General features: G+C 42.7%; 1 protein-coding gene across 1 annotated transcript; it reads right to left on the bottom strand.

Moving 5' to 3' along the window:
• Positions 1 to 816: 816 nt before the first annotated feature.
• On the bottom strand, positions 817 to 14,631 carry LOC124080037 (butyrophilin-like protein 1). The gene is made up of 6 exons (XM_046425877.1): positions 14,608 to 14,631; positions 12,338 to 12,686; positions 9,282 to 9,563; positions 6,741 to 6,767; positions 998 to 1,024; positions 817 to 914 (listed from the first exon to the last, which is right to left on the bottom strand). The coding sequence occupies exons 1-6, from the start codon at positions 14,629 to 14,631 to the stop codon at positions 817 to 819; spliced, it is 807 nt and encodes a 268-aa protein (XP_046281833.1).
• Between the last annotated feature and the right edge of the window lie 5,177 nt (positions 14,632 to 19,808).

A 19,808-nucleotide genomic window follows, 5' to 3' on the forward strand; every position in this document is an offset into this window, starting at 1 on the left:
TGGAATGTCAGGGAAGTAATGGAGATTCAGCCTCCGGGGGAACACCTTCACACCACAGCCTAAGCTGAACCACTCTGTCGAGGTGCTCAGGACCTCCTCCAAAAGAGGTGAATTGTGAAGGGATATAGGGAGCCCCTCAGACTCACTTGCCATAGAGCAGATTGTCATGGACACATCTCCATACATAAACATTAAGTATGGAAAGAGAGTTCCAGAGAAGGAAGTTGGAGGGAAAGAGAAAATGTGAGAACCATCAATCATGTTATAGAAGGAGACACCCCCTTCACTGTAGTCCAGGAAGACCCCCACTCTGCAAAGAACCTGCCTAGGAGATTACAAAGTCATGGACCAGTCCAGGCAAAATATCTGTTGTTAAACTGACCCAAAACCCCCTACCTGGTACTTCCTTGTGCCAGCATGTTCTGCTCACATCTTTCCTACAGACTCCCAGAGTCCACTTGCTTATGAGGTCATTCTCTATCTCCACTTCCCAGTACCATCTTAGTGACGTGATGCCCTCAAGACCCAACACACTGCAGTTTTATCACAGTACACACAGGGGTCCTTCCAGGTCAGACGCGTTTTTTCATAACAAACAGAAAGCCTATGGTAAGCAGAGTCTGGATACAGAGTGACAGGCCCTGTTGAGAGAGTTCTCAAACATGCAAGGTCCTCACCTGCCCCAAGACAAAGCACACAGCCACCCACCACCTCAGAGCCACATCACTGCCTGAGCTGAGGAGGGGATAAGCCGCCTGAGATACGAGTTTTATAACTCAAGCCCACATCCTCAACCAGAAGAAAGGAGCCAGAGGCTTATTTGGGGGTTAGACTTGTGACAGGTCCCTTGAGAACCAGTACCAGTATTGTGACCATCACTTCTGCTACAGCAACAACATTGGTGATGCCAACACCTGAATCACCACAGAGAATTTAAAGAGACACCAGAAGCCATGAGGGCAACAGGAGGAACATCTAGAAGCACACAGTCACTCACAGGCTTGGAATTGTTCCTTCCGCCAATCTACAAGAGAACACAGATCTCATATCAGGGATTTGCAGAGTCTCTACACATCAGGGTCAGCATGCAGTCTTCTGAAACAGTGATGTGGGAGGAAGAAGGGAAAATCTGTGTGAAAACATTCAGCTGCTGTATTTATTTCTTACACACAAACATACACATACATACACACACACACACACACACACATGCACGCACACACACACCACTCACACATCCTGCTGCAGCCTTCCATGAAGACTAAGCCAAAAAGCTTAATACCCCAAGATCAAAATGCTGGATGTCAATCTGAAAGATCACTGTTCAGATTTACCTACCAAATAATATGTTCTCAAGACACAGACACACAACCATTCTAACAACTAGGTTATCTTGTGATACAATTGAGGTTATCAAAATTTCTAAGACCTCCATTGACTTATAAAGAACTGACTATGCTGAATTTTTAAGGTTAATTCTAAGCAATGAGTAGAGAATTACATCTAGCTTAGCTGAATTTGGAGGATGACAATAAATCATGAGTGTAGGGAACTCAGAGAAATCTTACCCATTTAGGTAGCAATGAAGAGGGTTTTAAGATGGAAGAGAAAGAAGTTCAAAACAGGAAACAAACATATCCAGTGAGAGGTCAACACTAGTGACTTTTCTTCCACTTCTCACAAACCAATAAGAGAAAAACATCCTTACAGATATGGGGGAAACCAAAAATATTGGACCTAATCATTTGCCTACCATAAGAATTGCCTGAAGAGTTTTAAAGCTTCCAGCTATGATAGAACCCATAGTCCTAAACTCCAGAGTGTGTAAATATGTTAAATACATGACTAGGCAACTTTACCAATGTGATTAAGATTCAGGTTCTTAAAGTAAGGGGACATTATTCTGGAATCTCTGGATCAATCCAAATGAATCACATGAACTCTTGTAAAACAGGGTTTTGACTGTGTTGGAGAAGCAGATAGAATCACAGAAACAAGGTCAAAAACATGCTATGCTGCTGGCTTTGAAGATGGAAGAACAGGACCCCAAATGAGAGAATACAGATGGCCTCTAGAAACTGCACAAGACAACAACCTCCAGAAAGAAATACAGCCTTGTCCACACCTTCTTGGACTTCTGACCTACACACATGTAAGATAATATATTTGTGTTGGTTTAAGTCACTAGTTTTTTAGTAATTTGGCAGCAAATTGAAAACTAATATGCCTACATAGGTGTCACACCCAATGTGGAACAAAGCACTGGCAGAGAAATGTGCTTGCAGAAAACATAAAACTCCCTGTTTCCTGCACACAGGAAGCTGAGGACCCAGAAAATATAACATGCTCTGCTAGATGGTGAAGAGACATATAGGTGTCCAGTGAGTCAGTGAAACAGAAAAGGTCTGAATGTCATAGGAAAAAGCCTAATCACAACCAGGAATAAGTGACACAGACCTTGGATTTACTTCAGGGTCAGAGAAAGGAGACCAAGCAATGAGGTGAGACCTGCCTTTTCTCAAGAGACACCAAACCAAGGGTCTTATGAACCAGTTCACACTAGCATCCCGATGATGAGGACCTGAAATAACTAAGAGAAAACACATGGTCCCTCTTCCCCCACTGTCCCAAGGCCATATAAGTCTCCTCCAATTTCCATACTCCCTTTTGGGAAGAAGATAGGAAGGTCATTGACCAAAGCAAAGTCTAAATATGTCATACACTTCAAAATGTCTTCATTTGAAAAGCTTTTGCCTCAAAAGGGCAGAGATCTCAAAGCCTCAGGAACAAGATTAGAATGATGAAAATAATAAATAAAGAAGATCTTTTCTTTCTTAAAGATCTGTGTTTAAATCTGTACCCTCCATTTCCACTAACCCAGGTTCAATCACATACATTGGTATTTCCATCTTTGTTGAGTTGCTTGATAGAAACTAGTAATACTAAATGGCTGAGCAGACCCAGATGATTTTTGGAGAAAAGTAAATTTTGCTCATTTTTCACCAACACATTAGTTGGAATCCAATTATAATTTTATATATAGTAACTGACTGAGATTATCAAAGGAGAAGCAAAGGGAGGTCAAAGAAGCAGACAGGGGAGAAAAAGAGAAGGAGTGAAAGAAAAAAAAACTTTCAGACTTCCTAGTGTATCAAGTACTATGCTGTGTGCCTTAAAATGCATTCTTCACATAATTCCCACAGAAAATTTTAATTTATAACTCATTGTTACAATTTCATGATGAGATCAGACATTTGTCCACCTCACACTATGGACCTGGCAATATGAAAGTGTGGATTCTAGTATAGTAACGGTGTTTATCCTTACAAAATAAAAGAGTATGCAATTATACATAAAAATATATAGACATTAATTAAGCAGGTAATGGGGAGATGGTTTAAAAAATGACTATTTGATCCTTCTTTTTTTAATAAACCTGTCCCTAGAAAAATCATTAAGATTCTCAGAGTGTTCCTCATACATCTGATCCCAAAGCCTCCTTGATGCCATGGCTCACCCTTCTCTATCTCTCACAGTCTATATCCCTGATGTAAAAAAGATACAACCAAAAAAGAAAGGGCATATTAGACAAATTCAGATGGCACAGGTCCTAAACTCACCTCCAGAGTTGAAGAGTCTTCTGGATAATCTTTCATTGCATTGGAAACTGCCTTAGCATATGCCTGTCCTTACTGCTCTGGAAGGTTGAAGTGGTCTCATTATTACAGGAAAACTCAATGAGATAATCACTTGGAAATGGCTTAATGAAATTCACATACAAACACACACACACACACACACACACAAAACAATGTATTCACAGAAATCTCTCAAAGATATGTCAAGGAGTTTGTTACATTTCATGCACACAAATAACCTGCAAATCCTATTCACACTCAATTCAAACCACCTAGGATGTGATTTTCCATCTCTCACTGCTTCAGCACACCTAAAATTTCTAGGTGAATCTTGAGCACTCTACTTTCCTTCTCACCTCCTCACTCTTCCCACATCATCTTTTATTCTCTTATTTGTTCCACCACCTTTCTCAGGTAAACAATTTTAACATCTCCAGATTCTTCCTTTTATGATTTTCATCAATCAAAAAATATATATATAACAATATATAGAATATATAACAAATATAAATATATAATCTATATTTATATATTATATATTATAATGTATATAATATATAACAAATATATATATATGTGTGTGTGTGTATGTGTGTATGTATATATATATATATATATATATATATATATATATATATCTCCAAGACCAACAGGCAAAGCAAAATTCTCTCTCTTTTTTTTTTAAGCAGGATTGACTGTCTTTATTTGGTGGCGATAAAAATAGCTTCAGATTAGTTGTTAAATGTACAGTTAACAGTGACTCTTTAACACAGGCAAAATAAAGAGGGGATAGGAAAACTGAGACCAGGGCAAAGGCAGTGTGAGCCCAACCACTGCAATCTCTGATGTACCCCGGTACTTCAACAGGGGCAAAAAGGCCAAAGTACTGATTGCTTTCCAAATAGCATGTTTTCTCTTTTGAGTCTATTGATGGTTACATTTCATTGTACCTTGTAAAATATAGTCAGCCACTTTAAGAAAACCATCACATTTTGTCAGAAGATATATATTCATATAATACGTTCAGAATCACTGCTTGGTTTTTGTCTTCGTATTTTCTTCCCTGATTGTTTAGGTGTTGGAGTCTCTACTGCTCCTTCTGCATCATATAAGGGCAGCTTGAAAACTATTTCATCATCTTCATCATCATCCATTCCCGCCACTTCAGATTTTCGTTTCTCTAAAAATGTTGGTGTACAAACTGGTGTGGGGCCCTGGCTATCTATAGACTTGTCAGGAGTGGCAGCAGTGCCTTTAGAAACCCGCTTCTTCTTCTTCTTTGGTATGCCTGAAGACTTTTTTTTTTCTTTGTAGGTTTATCTGAAGGATCTTTGGTCTTACTGGATGATAAAACCAATGAAGGAAAATCATAATTAATTCCTTTTGCTGCTATTTTTTTTTCCTGAGCAATTTTTCTTTCTTTTTAAATCGCTCTTCCATTTGCAGTTTTTGAAAAAATGTCCGCTTCCGATTATACCGCTTCACGGCTGGATACCATGGCTGACGAAATGGAGTATTCCACTCTTTATAAAGTTCTTTGTGTACTTTTTCTGGTGGCATAAAATGACACATCAAGAGTCTTTCACCAAAAAGGTAGTTATTCATTGTTTCAGCAACTATCTTGGCAACATCTTCAGACTTAAACTCCACAAAGGCATAGCCTCTGCTATTTCCAGTCTTTTTTACTTCTGGATAGTCTAAATCTTGTAATAGTTCCAAACTGGGAGAAATATGCTTTGATTTGGGTTTCATAAAGTGCTGGAGGCAGATAGCCCACAAATATTACTCCAGGAATAAGTTTTTCTTGCTTTTTTTGCTGGGTTATGCGCTGCCGGACGTGCTGCACCTCCTTCTGAAACTGGACGTCTTCCTGCATGTTCAGAGAAAGAATGGGCCAGGGAGGGACGACGAACGGAGACCCCACCATGTTGAGACCCGCAGCGACACAAGCCACGCAGCGCGCTTCCGGAAATGCTGGCCCTCGACCGCAAAATTCTCTTAAAAGATAAATTTTTCTGAACATTATTAATTTAATTTTGTTCCTATAACAGAAACACAAACACAGAACATTGCATATACTTTCAAGCGGTTCCAGATCCTCTAAGCATCCAGGACCCTAAACTCAGAACACCAAAAACTAATTTCTCAACATTTAAGGTGCTTAGCAGAAACCCAGCTAGGACAGCAAGTCAGAGCATGAGGTGGCTGAGAGGAGACCAATATCCAAAGGAACAGGAAGAAAGAAGAAAACCAAACCTGGACCTAAACAGTATGAATCTGGGATAAAGAGAATACAGAACCAAGGGCCCACGTTAGAAAGATGTAAGTCCTAAGCTGTCAAATATGATTTCTGAAATATAATGGAGACCAGCAATTCCTATCCACAGTTCCAACCTGCTCCATCCAGGCTCTCCTCACAACTGAACTCTCCAGTGTCACTGCACCAACATCAAATACCAGTAGAACCCCATGTTTTCAAGATCTACAACTAATACTAGCCTGCAGTAGATGGTGGGCCTAGAATATGTTCATTTCTCAGCTCCAGAACATGAAAAACTGAAATCAAAATTTAAAAAGACATTTTGGAAATTACCAAAAATGAAGAATTATTTATGACTGAGGTTTTGGCTCAGAAGTAGAGAGCTCACCTAGCATGTGAGAGGCACTGGGTTTGAACCTCAGCACCACATAAAAATAAAATTAAGATATTGTGTCCACCTAAAAGTAAAATAAAATAAAATAAAATAAATGAAGCATGATTAAAATACAGAAATATGAGGTGAGTTCTGTGGTCCAAACCCAAGGAGAAGTCCCTGTGATCTTCCAGTACAAGTTATAATCATTTTTCTCTCCTTTTAGGAGAATTTTGCTTTCCTATTTTTCTTGGCTTTTGGTTAGTTTGGAGAAGGGGCAGATTGATGTGTGACAATTATGAAAGAAAAAAACAAGAGAAGTTAAAAGTGTTTACTGGGAGGGGTGGGAAACAAATTAGAGAAGAGAGAGCAGGAAAACCCATCCCATCCTGGGAGGAGGCCACTGATACAGAAGGGCAGAGATGGAGCCAGGAGGAGGGAAGGCCAAGGACACATCAGAGTCACTTACCTGCATACAGGGGGGCCTTCCTCCAGGCTGAAAGGGAACACACGGTGGTGAGACCACAGCTAAAACAAGCCTGCTCAGCATGAATGTTCCTGCCCTGGCCTCCCCTCCATTCTAAAGATGAGACTACCCACAGGAGGAGAGAGCCAGAAAGGAGATGGCCTCTTGCAGTATTCAGGGACCGCAGGGTATTGTGGGAAATTCCCTGGACCACAGATCAAGATGGCTGCTTTATTAGGCCAACTTCTACCACTGTCCCACTGATTTCTCTCTGTCAGAAAACTGTTTGCATCAAAACTCATAAAAGTCCATATTCTATCTGTCTTTATTCAGTTTTGCTGCTAAGGATAAGTTATACTATGTGTGTAAATATTTGAGAGGATAAAATATAATTTACTCAACAATTGTCAGAGATATTATTATATCCAAGCTTTCTCTGGCAAAGATATATTTGGGAAAGGGGTGAGAATGTAGCCTGTGGTAGAGGGCTTGCCTAGCATGCAGGAGGCTCCAGATTCACAGCTCACCACCACAAAATAAAAAAAATAAAAATTAAAAAAATACATTTGGGAAATTACCAAAAATTAAGAATGATTTAAAGACAGGAATGTAAGGTGAATTCTTCGGTAAACATACCCAAATTTGGGGGCTGGGATTGTGGCTCAGTGGTTCAGCATTCACCTCGCACATGCAGGGCCCTGGGTTCGATCCTCAGTACCACATAAAAATAAATAAACAAAATAAAAGTATTGTGTCCAACTACAACTAAAAAATAAAAATAAATTTTAAAAAACTAACTTTTCACTGGTGAAATTTTTCTAGAGAATAAGAACCACTATTTCAAGAAGTACTTGGTTCACTCCACCACATGCTCACTTGTAGTAAGCAGCCTACTTGTATTAGCACCTTTGGGAGCTGGAGAAAACATAATCTCTCAATGGTGATTTGTTGGGAGATGAACACAAGGTCACACTCCTAAACTTAATGACTCCATTTACTTATACAGATCATTTAACGAACTTTTAGTACTTGCCTTTAAGCTTCTAAGTGCAAACCAACCGCTAGATCCACTGAAAGCTAAAAATTCATATTCTCACATGAGACCCACACAGGTGATGGTAATATGGTTCCCATCAGTGGAATATGCTGGCTGCAAAATGAAACCTAAGAAAAATAAAATGACAAAAAAAAAAACCACAGGACACAGTAAATATTTTTAGAAAGCAGGGGTGGGACAGGGTAGTCAATCATACAGATCGAGCTTTTATACTAAAACTGCAAAATGGAGCCCACAGTTGCATTTTTTATATCAGGGAACATCAAAGGCCTTCCATAGAATGTCCTTCACCAAAAAAAGTTATAGGTGGGCTGTCCAGTTCCCAATGGGTTACACCCACCTCCACAGCTACTATGAAGTTATCTAGTAGGTTGTGGATAAAGGTTATGTGTCTTGGGAAATCTATTGCATGGGAGAGCCACAGATAGTTTCCAAGGTTAATCCTAAAGCCTTCCTGGCTGCCAAAACTAAAGAAGACCCTCAAATAATTCATGGATGGCTTCCCACACAATATAACATGGGCAAGCCAAGGTTGAAATGAGATGCAGAATACATGACAGACAAGGGGTCACCATCACACCCAAGTTTCCAAGCTCTAGGTAGGAAATAGCAGCCAAGATCATGGAAAGCTCAGGGAGCAGGGTTCTGGCTTCCACTAGCTTCTAATCAGCTTCCCATGGACGGGGAACCACATGTCTGCCTAGATAGAAAGAAGGAGAAGGGACACCAGGTAGGATAAGGAAACAAGAGATACCTGGAGAGTCACGTACTAAACAGATAAGCAGCTTTTCTCTGATCTGAAAAACAACCCAAGAAATAGGGGAGCTGGGAACTAGAATGTCTGCTAACAAAGAAACATACAAAATTCAGGCAGAAAAGCAGAATTTGCTGAGATCTGCCTGGAGTTCATCTGAAAGAAAATGAAAAACAGCATGAACACCCATCCCCAAGAAAAGGAAAGACTGTGTGCCTGAAAAACCCCAGAAAAACGTTTCTGTTTATTGAATTTCTAACTACAAACCCACCCAACCCCACTGACTCTAGCTGTCCTCTCTGATCTCCTCAGTCACCTCCTCTGGCCCAGGACCCCAGATCTCCCTAGAGAGCTGGACCCCAGACTCTGGCCCTCCTCAGCTGTCCCACTCACCACCAGGTCTGCACTTGCCCTGTGGGGTCTTACCAATGGCCTTCAGCACCTCTTCCTTTGCCTGGTGTTTCTCTGCCTTAAGCTGCACAGATGCTCCTTTTCCTGCCTCACCTGCATCCTTCTGGAATGTTCTTTTCTGATAAAATAGCTAGGTCCCAAGAGTAGGAGCCCCAGCATGGTCAGGATCACAGCAAATGCTGGCTTCCATGGAGAAGTCTGAGGGAAGAAGGGCTCTGTGGCCCAGGCAGACAGCAGGTCAGGGGCACACCCAGGAGACCAGCACACTCAGAGAGGCCAGCCCCTTCCCATAGCTCTGCTGGGAGTGGGAAGCAGCACTGACCTGGGATGTAAATAGCCATGGCTTTCTCCTGGCCCAGGACAGGGTTAAGGACAGAGCAGGTCACATTCCCCACAGAACTGTCTCTCACCACCAGAGTGGCCTCCACACTAAACAGCTCCTCACTGTCTTGGGTTTGGTCCTCAGAAAGGGCCAGGAACTTGTTTCCACAGAGGTCTCTCCACTGCACCTGGGGCTTTGGGAACCATCCTGAGGCTTTGCACATCACACGCACTCCATCCTCTTCTGGTCCTTCTATGTGCCCTTGAGGGTCAGCACCCATCCCTGGAAGGAAGGAAGCTGTGGAGCCCCAGTAGGCCTCCTTGGGCCCTGAGACCACAGAGTTGCCTATGAGTTACACAACTTCAGGGGGAAGGTTTTCCATGTTGAATTCTGGGGTTTCTATCAGAAGGGTCACCTACCAGAGGGGATTAAATCAAGGAGCATGACCCACACAGGGCAGTGGGCTCTTCTCCCAAACTGTGAGGCCAGAGGCAACACAAAGAATTTGGTCCCAAGGCTCCCTCCATGAATCTCAGTCTTCTCACCTCACACACTCTCCTGGGACATCTGCCTCTCTGTGTATATCACTTCCAAAATTGTATTGCATGACTACTTAGTTTCCTGAATTCTCTTCCCCTACACCCATGTTTCCATGAGTTATCTTTACCAGGTTTCCTCACAAACATTTCAAACTCAAAACTCCAAAACTGACTTCATAATTTGGACCACTTGTGATAAAATGATTATTAAAATATCCCAATTCTTCACCCTTATTTATAGCCAGTTCTTCCACTTCCACTTTTTACTGCCTTTAGCTTTTGCCTCTGGGACCAGTCATGGGATTCAAATTGGCAATGAAAATTTAGCTAATGTGACTGCAGAGGTTTGAAAAGCACTTGAACCTTGCCATTTCCACAGGAGGACAATCCTGGGCTACCCAGTGGAGGATGGATCATGTGACATTGCCTGGTCCACCTGCTTCAGCTGCCCTAGTTCAGTCAAATGACCACCTGAAACATGAGCACACTTAACCAAGGTGCACCTGGTGAATGTTTCTGCTGACTTCAGAACAAATGAAAATTAAAAGTGAAAATATCAATTCTCCCTGTTAAATAAAATAAGATTCTTCTCTTTTTCTTCTAGCATTTTCTTTGAGAAACTGCAATTACACAATGGCACTTTTTCCTCTTTTGAAATGTTGACACATGATTTTGAAAACTGGCTAGGATTTTGCCAGCTTTGTAGCTCAGGAATTTCTTTCTCAAGGATCTGGGAATCATATGTTTGAAATGTAAACATCAGGGAAGATACCAACCCTTGGCCCCTTTTCTGTGTAAAGGTAGGAGTCAAACTTATATGGGCATCTTGTTCCAAATTGTAAAACCACCTCATGTCATAAAGCTGGAGGAGTTTATTCTTCTTCCAGATGAAGCCTGTTATATGATACAGATGGTCTCCCAAACTATCAGGTAAATTTAGAATGACATATGCAGAACAAATTGCTTTGAGGCCTCAGTAGAGAATTACTTATTGTTCATCTTGAAAACAAGTATACAGGCTATAGAAAGAAAGATGAAATTCCTTTCTGGTTGTGTAATTCCTTAGGAGATCATGCATGATATGTATCATTCTGGTTTGATGCTTATTAAGTATTAAAAGTATTTTCTCCTAGTATGAGAGATTTTGTTTTTAATTATATTTCTGATACATAACCAAGTATGCGAAACTAAACCCAGGTGATTATTAGCCAAGATCAGCCCCAATTAGTTGAATTTGGTTAGTGCCTAAATTAAATACATTTTTATTGCCAAACATACCTGAAATAGTGGCTGCTTGTTACACAGCATTATTACAGCAGTAGAAGTGACACATAATTATCAATAGTCCTGCCATGAAACAACAAATGTTTTAAATAAAATTCTGAAAGTCTCTCAAGTATTTTCTTCCCCCTCCAAATTTTGTGTGCACAAGTCTATTCAGTTGAATCTAGTTTCTAAACCTGTCTGACCCCTCCTCCCGCACCCCACTGCCATGCCTCAGGTCAGGCACTCATTCTCTCCACATCATAACTGCACTCCATGCCTCCTTCTTGCTCACCTCCCATCCATCCATTCACAACTGCCAACATGAGCATTCCCAGCATGGCTCTGTTTAGGATTTCCCCTAGTCTGCATCCAAACTCCATAACACAGCACACAAAGTCTTTACTGATCTGGTAACTGCCTTTCTCTCCAACAATTCTCCACAAACTCTACCATCTGAGACCCTCAAGGCCCATACACTCAACCCCAAAAACTATCTGGTTAAGTGCAAGTAGCCAAAATCACCATATTGTATGCCTTCTGCCTTTTTAACTTCCAACCCATCAACATCCAGGGCTTTTGTGCCAGCCCAGGTGTCCACTCCTAATGACTTCATTCTACATCTGTCAGTGGTGTTAATACAGGACCATCTCCTTATTCCAGCATTGCTACTTCTTACCATCCTCCCCCTCACTCCTCCTACCAACCATGATGGTTTCATTATACCCTGAATAATCAACAATATTTCTAACTCAAAGGTTTCACACCAGGTGAGTGTTAAATTCTGGCCCACCCAGATAGCCCCTTGGCTAAATACCTACTTCCTTTGAACCTTGCTCAGATTGTCAGTAAGGCTCTGCCTTGGCCTCTATGTAACACTACAGCTTGTCCTAACTTACTAGCCCACATCCTGTGCCTCTTTTTTAATTCTACTTGGTCTTTTGTCTTAAGTACTTATCACCTTATCACATGTTGTACTAAATTATTTATTATACTTATTCTTCGTTTGTCTCTAGAAGGTAAACTCACTGCTGGGGTCTATGCTATACTGATATATCTCTGGAACACAGAACAATTCCCCCCCCATATTTGAGATGCCCAATATACAGTGTTTGTATTGATCAATGAAAAACTGAATGAACCATTTTTTCCCTCTATTTCACATATTAAATGTGAGGCTAAATTAGATGATCCCTGATATTCCCACCAAACCCAGTACTCCCAAGTCTCCAGAATAGGTATCAAGTAACTAACCTGCCACCTTTAGTTCCAAATCAGCCTTTTCAGAGAAGCCTCCATGTCTGAAGAAGCAGGTGTACATTCCATTATCAGAAACCTGGACCTTGTGGATGTGCACAGCAGCCTGCCCCTGGGTGAGGAACTTGCTCACCAGTGAGGTCCACCCTCTATAATCAGCCATCAGCTCCTCAGTCTGTTCCTGTTGGTTCCAGTAGATGAACACTGCTTGTGAGAATGTGGTGCGGAACCACCTCAGTTCCATGTTCTCTGCATTGATGCCAGGGACTAGGGAGCAGGGCAGTATGGCATCCTTGCCCAGCACTGCCACAATGGGGGCAATAAGGGCTAATAACCTGGAACTGCTCTGTGGACACAGACATGGGGGAAAAAGCTAGAGATACACAGCCCAAAAAACAGAGAACATATACCATCAGGTGGGACGGCCAGGAAAGCTGGGGCAGGGGCCAGATGAGATGACCCGTGAGGTTTGATAGATTTGGAAGAGATCTCCTGACTATATGATATGGCCCCAAAATGATGCCAAAGACACTCCCTCACTGGCATCAGGCCCTTCCATGAAATAATCTCTAATTCAGTGGTTCTCAAGCTTTCTGCACCTGAACCACTAGGATGCCTTATAGAGCACACATCACTAGGCCCAATCCAGACTGTCTCATTCACTAGGTCTGGGGTGGGCCAATGAATGTGCATTTACAAGGAGTTCCAAGGTTGGTCTGGGGAGCACACCTTGGGAACACCAGGCCTAAATTGCCCTATCTCAGTACAAACCTGAAAACAGACAAAGAGCACACCTGTGGTGAGATCAGACTCTGGTCATTCAGCCACACCGAGGAAATTCCCCTCTTCCAATTCTAAATTTTTACTTCAGTCTATATTTTTATCCTCCACTGAGGGAGGAGAGAAATACATATGCACTTTAAAACACAGAGTCAAATGCTACTTAATGCTGTGAAAATCCTGTTCTCTGTCATTCATGGAAACCCCCATCAATGCATGTTCAAGAAGCAGTTCACCTCACTCTCCACCCCCTTAGTTCTCTTGGACTTCTGAGGCTAACACATGACTCCTCTGCAGGATATGCTGCAACACCTCCAAAGAGCTACTCTCAGACCCTGTGCCTCTCCACTCTGGTCTCAGCCACCATTACATCTCAACTGGAGGATGACTAGGATTCCTGACCTCAGTGATCCTTTTAACATGTTAGCTAATCCATGTTGCTGCTCTGCTCAAAGCCTCCACATGGCTCCCCAATTCTCCCCAGGACTGACAAGGTGGACCCCTTTCCCAAGACCTCTCTGAACTCACCTACTGCTTCTCTCCCCATGGGCTCTAGCCCAGCAAACCCTGGCCTCTGTGCTTCCTCACCCCTCAGCACACTGCCAGCTCTGCACAGGTTCCTCCTGCAGGAACCCTCCTTCCAAATGGTCCTACAGCTCACTCCTCCTTCTCCAGGATTATGTTCCCATCTATACACCACCTCACTGAACACTGCTGCCTGCCCACACCCGCCTCCCATGCCCCTGACTGCCCACATCCTGCCCTGCTGCATTTCCCATTGTGGCCACCTCTTCCAACACATTTAGGCCCCTCTGCCTACTTGCAATTTTTATCACTTTCTCCTGCCAGAAGGTAAACTTTATGGCAAGATTTCTGTCCGATTCTTTCATAGAATAGCACCTAGCAAACAACATTTCATTAATATTTCAGGAATAAAATGAATGAATGAATGGAATGCATGCATCACACACACAAGAAAAGGCAAGAAAACAAAAAATGAGGGAAAATATATTTTCAAATATTTTTATATCTTGCCTTTTAAAACCACAAAGCAGTAAATATGGGGACACTCACCTGTGGACAGCTGGACAAGGAGAAGCAGGGAAGCGAGACAGCAGAGCAAGGAGCGACTGCAGCGCCCTTCCATATCTTTAGAGCTGGGGAGAGAGATGGGGATGAGGGCCGAGACCTGCAGGCAGGAGGCAGGTCCAGCCCAGAGCTCCAGCACCTCAGCATAGAGAGCAGGGCTCAGGGCTGGACAGCAGTCCCCTGCTGGAGCAAAGCATTTCCTATTGGCACATCATACTAACAGGGTTCTGGGCCCCCCAGAACCCTGACACTGACAAATAGCTGAGCCCAGGATCCTTCCAGCACTTCTGGGAAGACTGTGGTATCAGGAAACCATAGAATTACCTGGTAAGAAACTATTCCTTTCTTTCCCACCCCAACCACAGGGCAGCTCTACTTGGCCTTTCCTTTCCCCATACCTGGAGCTCTGTGGTGAAAGCCATTCCTCTCTCTTTCTCTGTTATTCACCACTCATGACTCCCCCTAAAGGAGGGCCCAGATTCAGGGTCCCTATCAGGAAGGATATTCAAGTCCTGCTTCTCTCTTGTTCTTCCCTCTAATTATGTGCAGGTTTGGCCTGGGCAGTGTCAGAGACACACACATCCTCAAGGAGGCTGTAGTGCCCCTCACAGGAGCCCAGAACACTGTCTTGCTTTTGTTTTAGATGTGGAGTTCACCTAAACCTGAATCTCAGCCCATTCCCTTCCACTTTTTTTTTTTTTTATCTTTTAGAGATAAAAGAGCCCTAGTCAGGGAAAAGACCCCAAATTACCTACTGTTTGGAAGGAGCAGAGAGAAGTCAGTCCGTGGTATAAGGAAAAATAAATTCTTGTAGATGTCTTCTAGGCTGCCCTCCAGGCTCAGCCACTCCCAAAATGAACTTATTGGCCTCCTTTTCCTTATCTGTATGATGGGCATAGTTACAACATCTACATCCCAAGTTTGTAATGAAAATGATGAGAATTTATAATCACTATACATGTAATTAGAACAGGGCCCAGGCCCAGAAAATATTACAGAAATATCATTAAAACAAATGAATAAAGGAACAACCCTCATTAAGCTTCTCCTGGGTCTTCCTAGAACAAGACTGTCCCACCTGCCCACCCCCACTGCCTCTCCGACTACCTCATCCTCAGCTTCTTCCTGCCACTAGCTTCTCCCTGGTTTCCTCCTCTTAGGTCAGAGGTGTATTCAAAGCCAACGTACCTGCTTCTCTGTTCTCCCCCCTATGAAAGGCTATGACTTCCTGAAGTGTTTGAAACACAGCAGCTGGAGATAGATCAGAGTCACAAGGACCCCAGAAGGCCCCAAAGCTGCCCTCAGAATTTTCACCTGCCCCAAGCTGCTCTCAGAGCCCAATCCTCTGCTTCTGAGTCCAATGCAGGGGGCCCAAATTCCTCACTTCCAAGAGGAAGTTGGTTCCCAGGAAGTGGGGAAAAAGCAGAGCTGGACATAAGTTGCAGTGATCTCTGCAGAGTCTCTGACACTGGGGCCCCCACAAAGCCATCCCAGTCAGAGGAGCAACCCCTCTCTGGCTCCTTCCACCATCTAAAGCAAAAGCTTGCAAAAGGATCCTGGGCAGAGTGTGCCCTGCCCTCTGGACATCGCTCCCTTTACCATGAAGAAGGCAGCAGAGCACAGCAGCAAGAAATGGTGCCCACAATGTTCCTGGAACCCTACAGAACAACCACACTTAGAGGTGAAATGCCACCACCACCCCACAATGCCACCATGAATCACTGCCCTAAAGGCAGACTCCCCAAGGCCTAGAATTGTAAGGGAAATCTTACAAAAAGAAGAAAACAAAATTATATTGAATTCCTACTAAGTATCAAGAACTATGCTACATAAATTTTACTTATGCCATCTCATTATCACAACTGCAGAGATAAAGCCATGAGCCCTGCTATCTGGGAACATCAATCTAGTAAATTCCTAGAGGAGGGAGAGGCTAGATGTGCCAGGAGACTGCCTCCCACCACCACATCTCCATCCCAGGCCAGCCCCCTGACCCAGGTAACTCAAGTGATCAAGATCCTGAAAGTGACCTTGGACTCTCAGTTGCCTCATTTACATGACCAGAAAGCTTATCTCACCCTGACCTGAGCATTCTTCCTCCCAAGGTTTCCCTCTGCCCTCCATTTGGGGAGGAGGGCATGGAAGTAGTGACAAAGTGCAGGTCAGGTCTCCTTAAAGAACACTGGCAGAATCCTTGACCAGCACTGGCAGGGGACACCAAACTTAAGCACTGTCCTCTCCCAGCTCATGAGGATTACTGTTCAGCTGCTTTGACAAGAAACATTATTCACTAAACCACAAATTATTTTTCTTGTATAAACTTAAATGATCCTAATACTAATGAAGTTAATATTAACTTTCTTTTATGACCAACCTGCAATAAATACCTCTTCTTTTTCCTATATTAACTGTTTTCTAAATAGCTTCAGATAAATGCCTAAACCACAGAACAATGGTTAATGTAAAATGTATTAAATGCATTAATATTTTTAAAAAGTGATGATTGATATAAAGTATTTAACTCTCCCAAACCCCCCATTCTGTTCATACTGTGGATTGAACACATCCTGAAATATCCAACCAGAATTGTCTGAGAGACCTCCTTATGCCTCTCACTCTTAGTGGAGCCAGGGCCTGGCCCAGCCCCACCCTGAATTCAGCTGCGGAGCCCTCCTGCCTGGAGCACCTGCCCTAGCACCCTCTGCATGAGCATCCACCCCTTCCTCATATGAAATTCCAGGGGAGGTAAAGTATCCCTCCCACTCAAGCCCTGAGATAGAACAGAGTAAGGGAGTGAGGCCAGAGGGAAAAAATATACATGCCTGTAGAAAGTTAAGTGAAGTGTATTAGACTAATGAAAAGCAAACAATAACTAAAAATTTAAAAGGAAAGACAGCAGACTGAGAGAAAGCTGCCATAAAAAGGAAGGAGCAGGGCTGGGGGTGTGGCTCAGTGGTTAAGCTCTTGCCCAGCACATGAGAGGCACTGGGTTTGATCCTCTGTACCACATAACAGTAAATAAAATAAAGTTATTGTGTCCATTTACAACTAAAAATATTTTTTTTAAGAAAAGAGAGGCTAGAAGGGCCTGACTTTTGGTCTGCCTATTAGGAGATGAGATACAAGAATGGACACATTGGCCCAGAATATCTGAAACATGTTCCCCAGTTACAGCAATATCAGATCAGTTGCAGAGAGCCAGCACAGGCACTGACCATATGTGTGACCCATCAGTGACCCAGGAAAAATTTACTGACCCTCCCAATCCCAGGTAGGTCAGGCCCATGTATGGTTAAGGGTGAAACAGGTGAGTCCCAGTGGAGGGATTTCAAAGCTAGGTCATGGAAAATGGCCTAGAGATCTCAAAGTTGGACCTCTTCTCCTCAGAGAAATAGAGGGGTGCATAGGGCAGGAGAGGCCCTGTCCAGCCCCAAAAAGCACATTCTAATAGTCCTTGGGATGCTACACACTCTGTTCCTCTCCTGTCACAGAGACTCCTCTCCCCAGGCCCAGCAAGGGCCTCTGCTCTCTAATAACCACCAAGAAATACTTAGGCACACCATTCACTGAGGGTCATTTTACCTGGAACATTTTATACCTCATTCCCATGATGATTTAGTATAATACCATGAGGTGTTTCTCACTGACCTCATTCTAGAGCTGAGGGATGGAGCCTCTGCAATATGTGGCAGCTATCCAAGGTCATAGGGTCATGAGGACAAACACTGACAGGGAGAGGTCTGCCCCAAGGAAAATCTAAATCTAAAAGAGTTGGGGGCACCAGCGCTATGGGTGCTCCAGGGACCTGGGAGTCAAAAGGGAAGGAAAAGAGTACATCAGAACTTCTATCATAAAATTTTATCCTTACATCTATTTGTTTTCATAAGCTGAATAATATGTGTACATATTTGTTAGCTGCATTTTCAAAATACATAACTTTAAAAGGAGGGCATGCGGTCTGGGGTTGTGGCTCAGTGGTAGAGCACTTGCCTAGCATGTGTGAGGCACCTGGTTCAATTCTCAGCACCACATATAAATAAATAAAATAAAAGTTCATTGACAACTAAAAAATATTTTTAAAAAATTAGGGCATGTCCAGAACCATTTGGAAACTCCCTCCCAGAGAGGAAGGAAACACAAACACCCAACAAGAGGGTGCTCCATGGATGCCAGAGCACTCTTGGGCAAATGGAAAGGCCACCCAGGCAGTCTCTCCTGGTTTCCTCGGCCTCTGCTTCCCCCTTGTGGCTAGAATGTGGCAGAGAGAAAGGGCAGTTCCCATAAGGAAGACAGAGAAAGGGTATGGAGTTGCAGACAAGAAATCTTAAAACTGAGGGGAGCTGGGGTTGTTGCTCAGCCTTAGAGAGCTTATCTGGCATGTGCAAGACACTGGGTTCAATCCTTAGCACCACATTAAAAAAAGGTGAATAAAATCAAGTTTAAATCAAGTTTCTTTTTTTTAAAAAAAGGAATCTTAAAAATGTGGAAGACATCAAAGGAAACCAGACATAAAATGCCAGATGCTGTAGGATTGCAAATATATGAAGTTAAAGAATAGACAGACGAAAGCTGTGGTGACAGAAGTCATATGAGGAGCTCCAGGGCAGACTGAGGACGTAGTTAAGACAAGAAGAGACAGCAGGGTGCCTCCTGGGGTGAGGGAAGGTTTCATATCTTAATTTGGGGTGCTTCCTCAGGTATACACACATGTAAACTGTGTAATTGGAAACTAAAGATCAGTGCATTCATTCACTTCCAACATTAAAAAAAAGAAGAAAAAGCTGAGCACAGTGGAACACACATATAAACCCAGCAGCTCAGGAGGCTGAGACAAGAGGATTACAAAATGGAGGCAAGACTCAGCAATTTAGTGAGGAACTAAGCAACTGAGCAGACTCTTTCTCAAAATAAAAATGGCTGGGAATGTGCCTCAGGGAGTAAGCACCCCTGGGTTCCATCCCTACTAGAAATATATATATATATATATATATATATATATATATATATATATATATATATATATATACATACACACACATACATACATACATATGGAAAGAGATTATGAGAGAGGGGAAGAGAAAAAAAAACTGTTCACCTTACACAAAGTTTTTAGGCAGGTAAAACTTAACTATGGTCAAAATAATCCTTATAGCACACATCAAGCTTACATAAGCTTTTTCAGTTTACAGTTAGTCTTCATTATTTGATTGATGCCCAACGTTCCACTAGAATATAAATTTCATGGTGGTGTGCATGTGTTCCCAAAGCCTGGGATTACATGATATGAGCCTGTCATATCATGGCTACTTAATAAATATTTGTTCAGTGACTATAACTGATCACATAGATTGCCCTGTTGCTTTCGGGTGACTCAGTTCATCATGGTGGGAGCATATGCAGGAGCAAAACCTCTCATCTCATGGCTAAGAAGAGAGAAAGACTAAGAGAAAAGTGTCCTAAAATCTCCTTCAAGGGCACACCCCCAATGACCTAAAGACCTCTTGCTAGTCCCCACTTCCTAAAGGCTCCACCACCTCCCATTGGCACCAAGCTGGGAGCCAAACATTTAAATTTGCAGACATTTAAGACCCTAACC

Source organism: Marmota monax, unplaced genomic scaffold (assembly GCF_021218885.2).
Source record: "Marmota monax isolate L192 unplaced genomic scaffold, Marmota_monax_Labrador192_F-V1.1 WCK01_AAM20220418_F8-fsc00693, whole genome shotgun sequence".
Classification (NCBI taxonomy): Eukaryota; Metazoa; Chordata; class Mammalia; order Rodentia; family Sciuridae; genus Marmota; species Marmota monax.

Bases quoted from the DNA above. Each gene is read 5' to 3' on its own strand.
- LOC124080037 (XM_046425877.1), bottom strand. From the start codon at position 14,631: ATGGCTTTCACCACAGAGCTCCAG. The intron at 6,768-9,281 runs GTCAGTGCTGCT...GTTCCCTTTCAG, and splicing joins CATGGCTATTTACATCCCAG to CCTGGAGGAAGGCCCCCCTG. The intron at 1,025-6,740 runs GTAAGTGACTCT...GTTCTCTTGTAG, and splicing joins GAAGGCCCCCCTGTATGCAG to ATTGGCGGAAGGAACAATTC.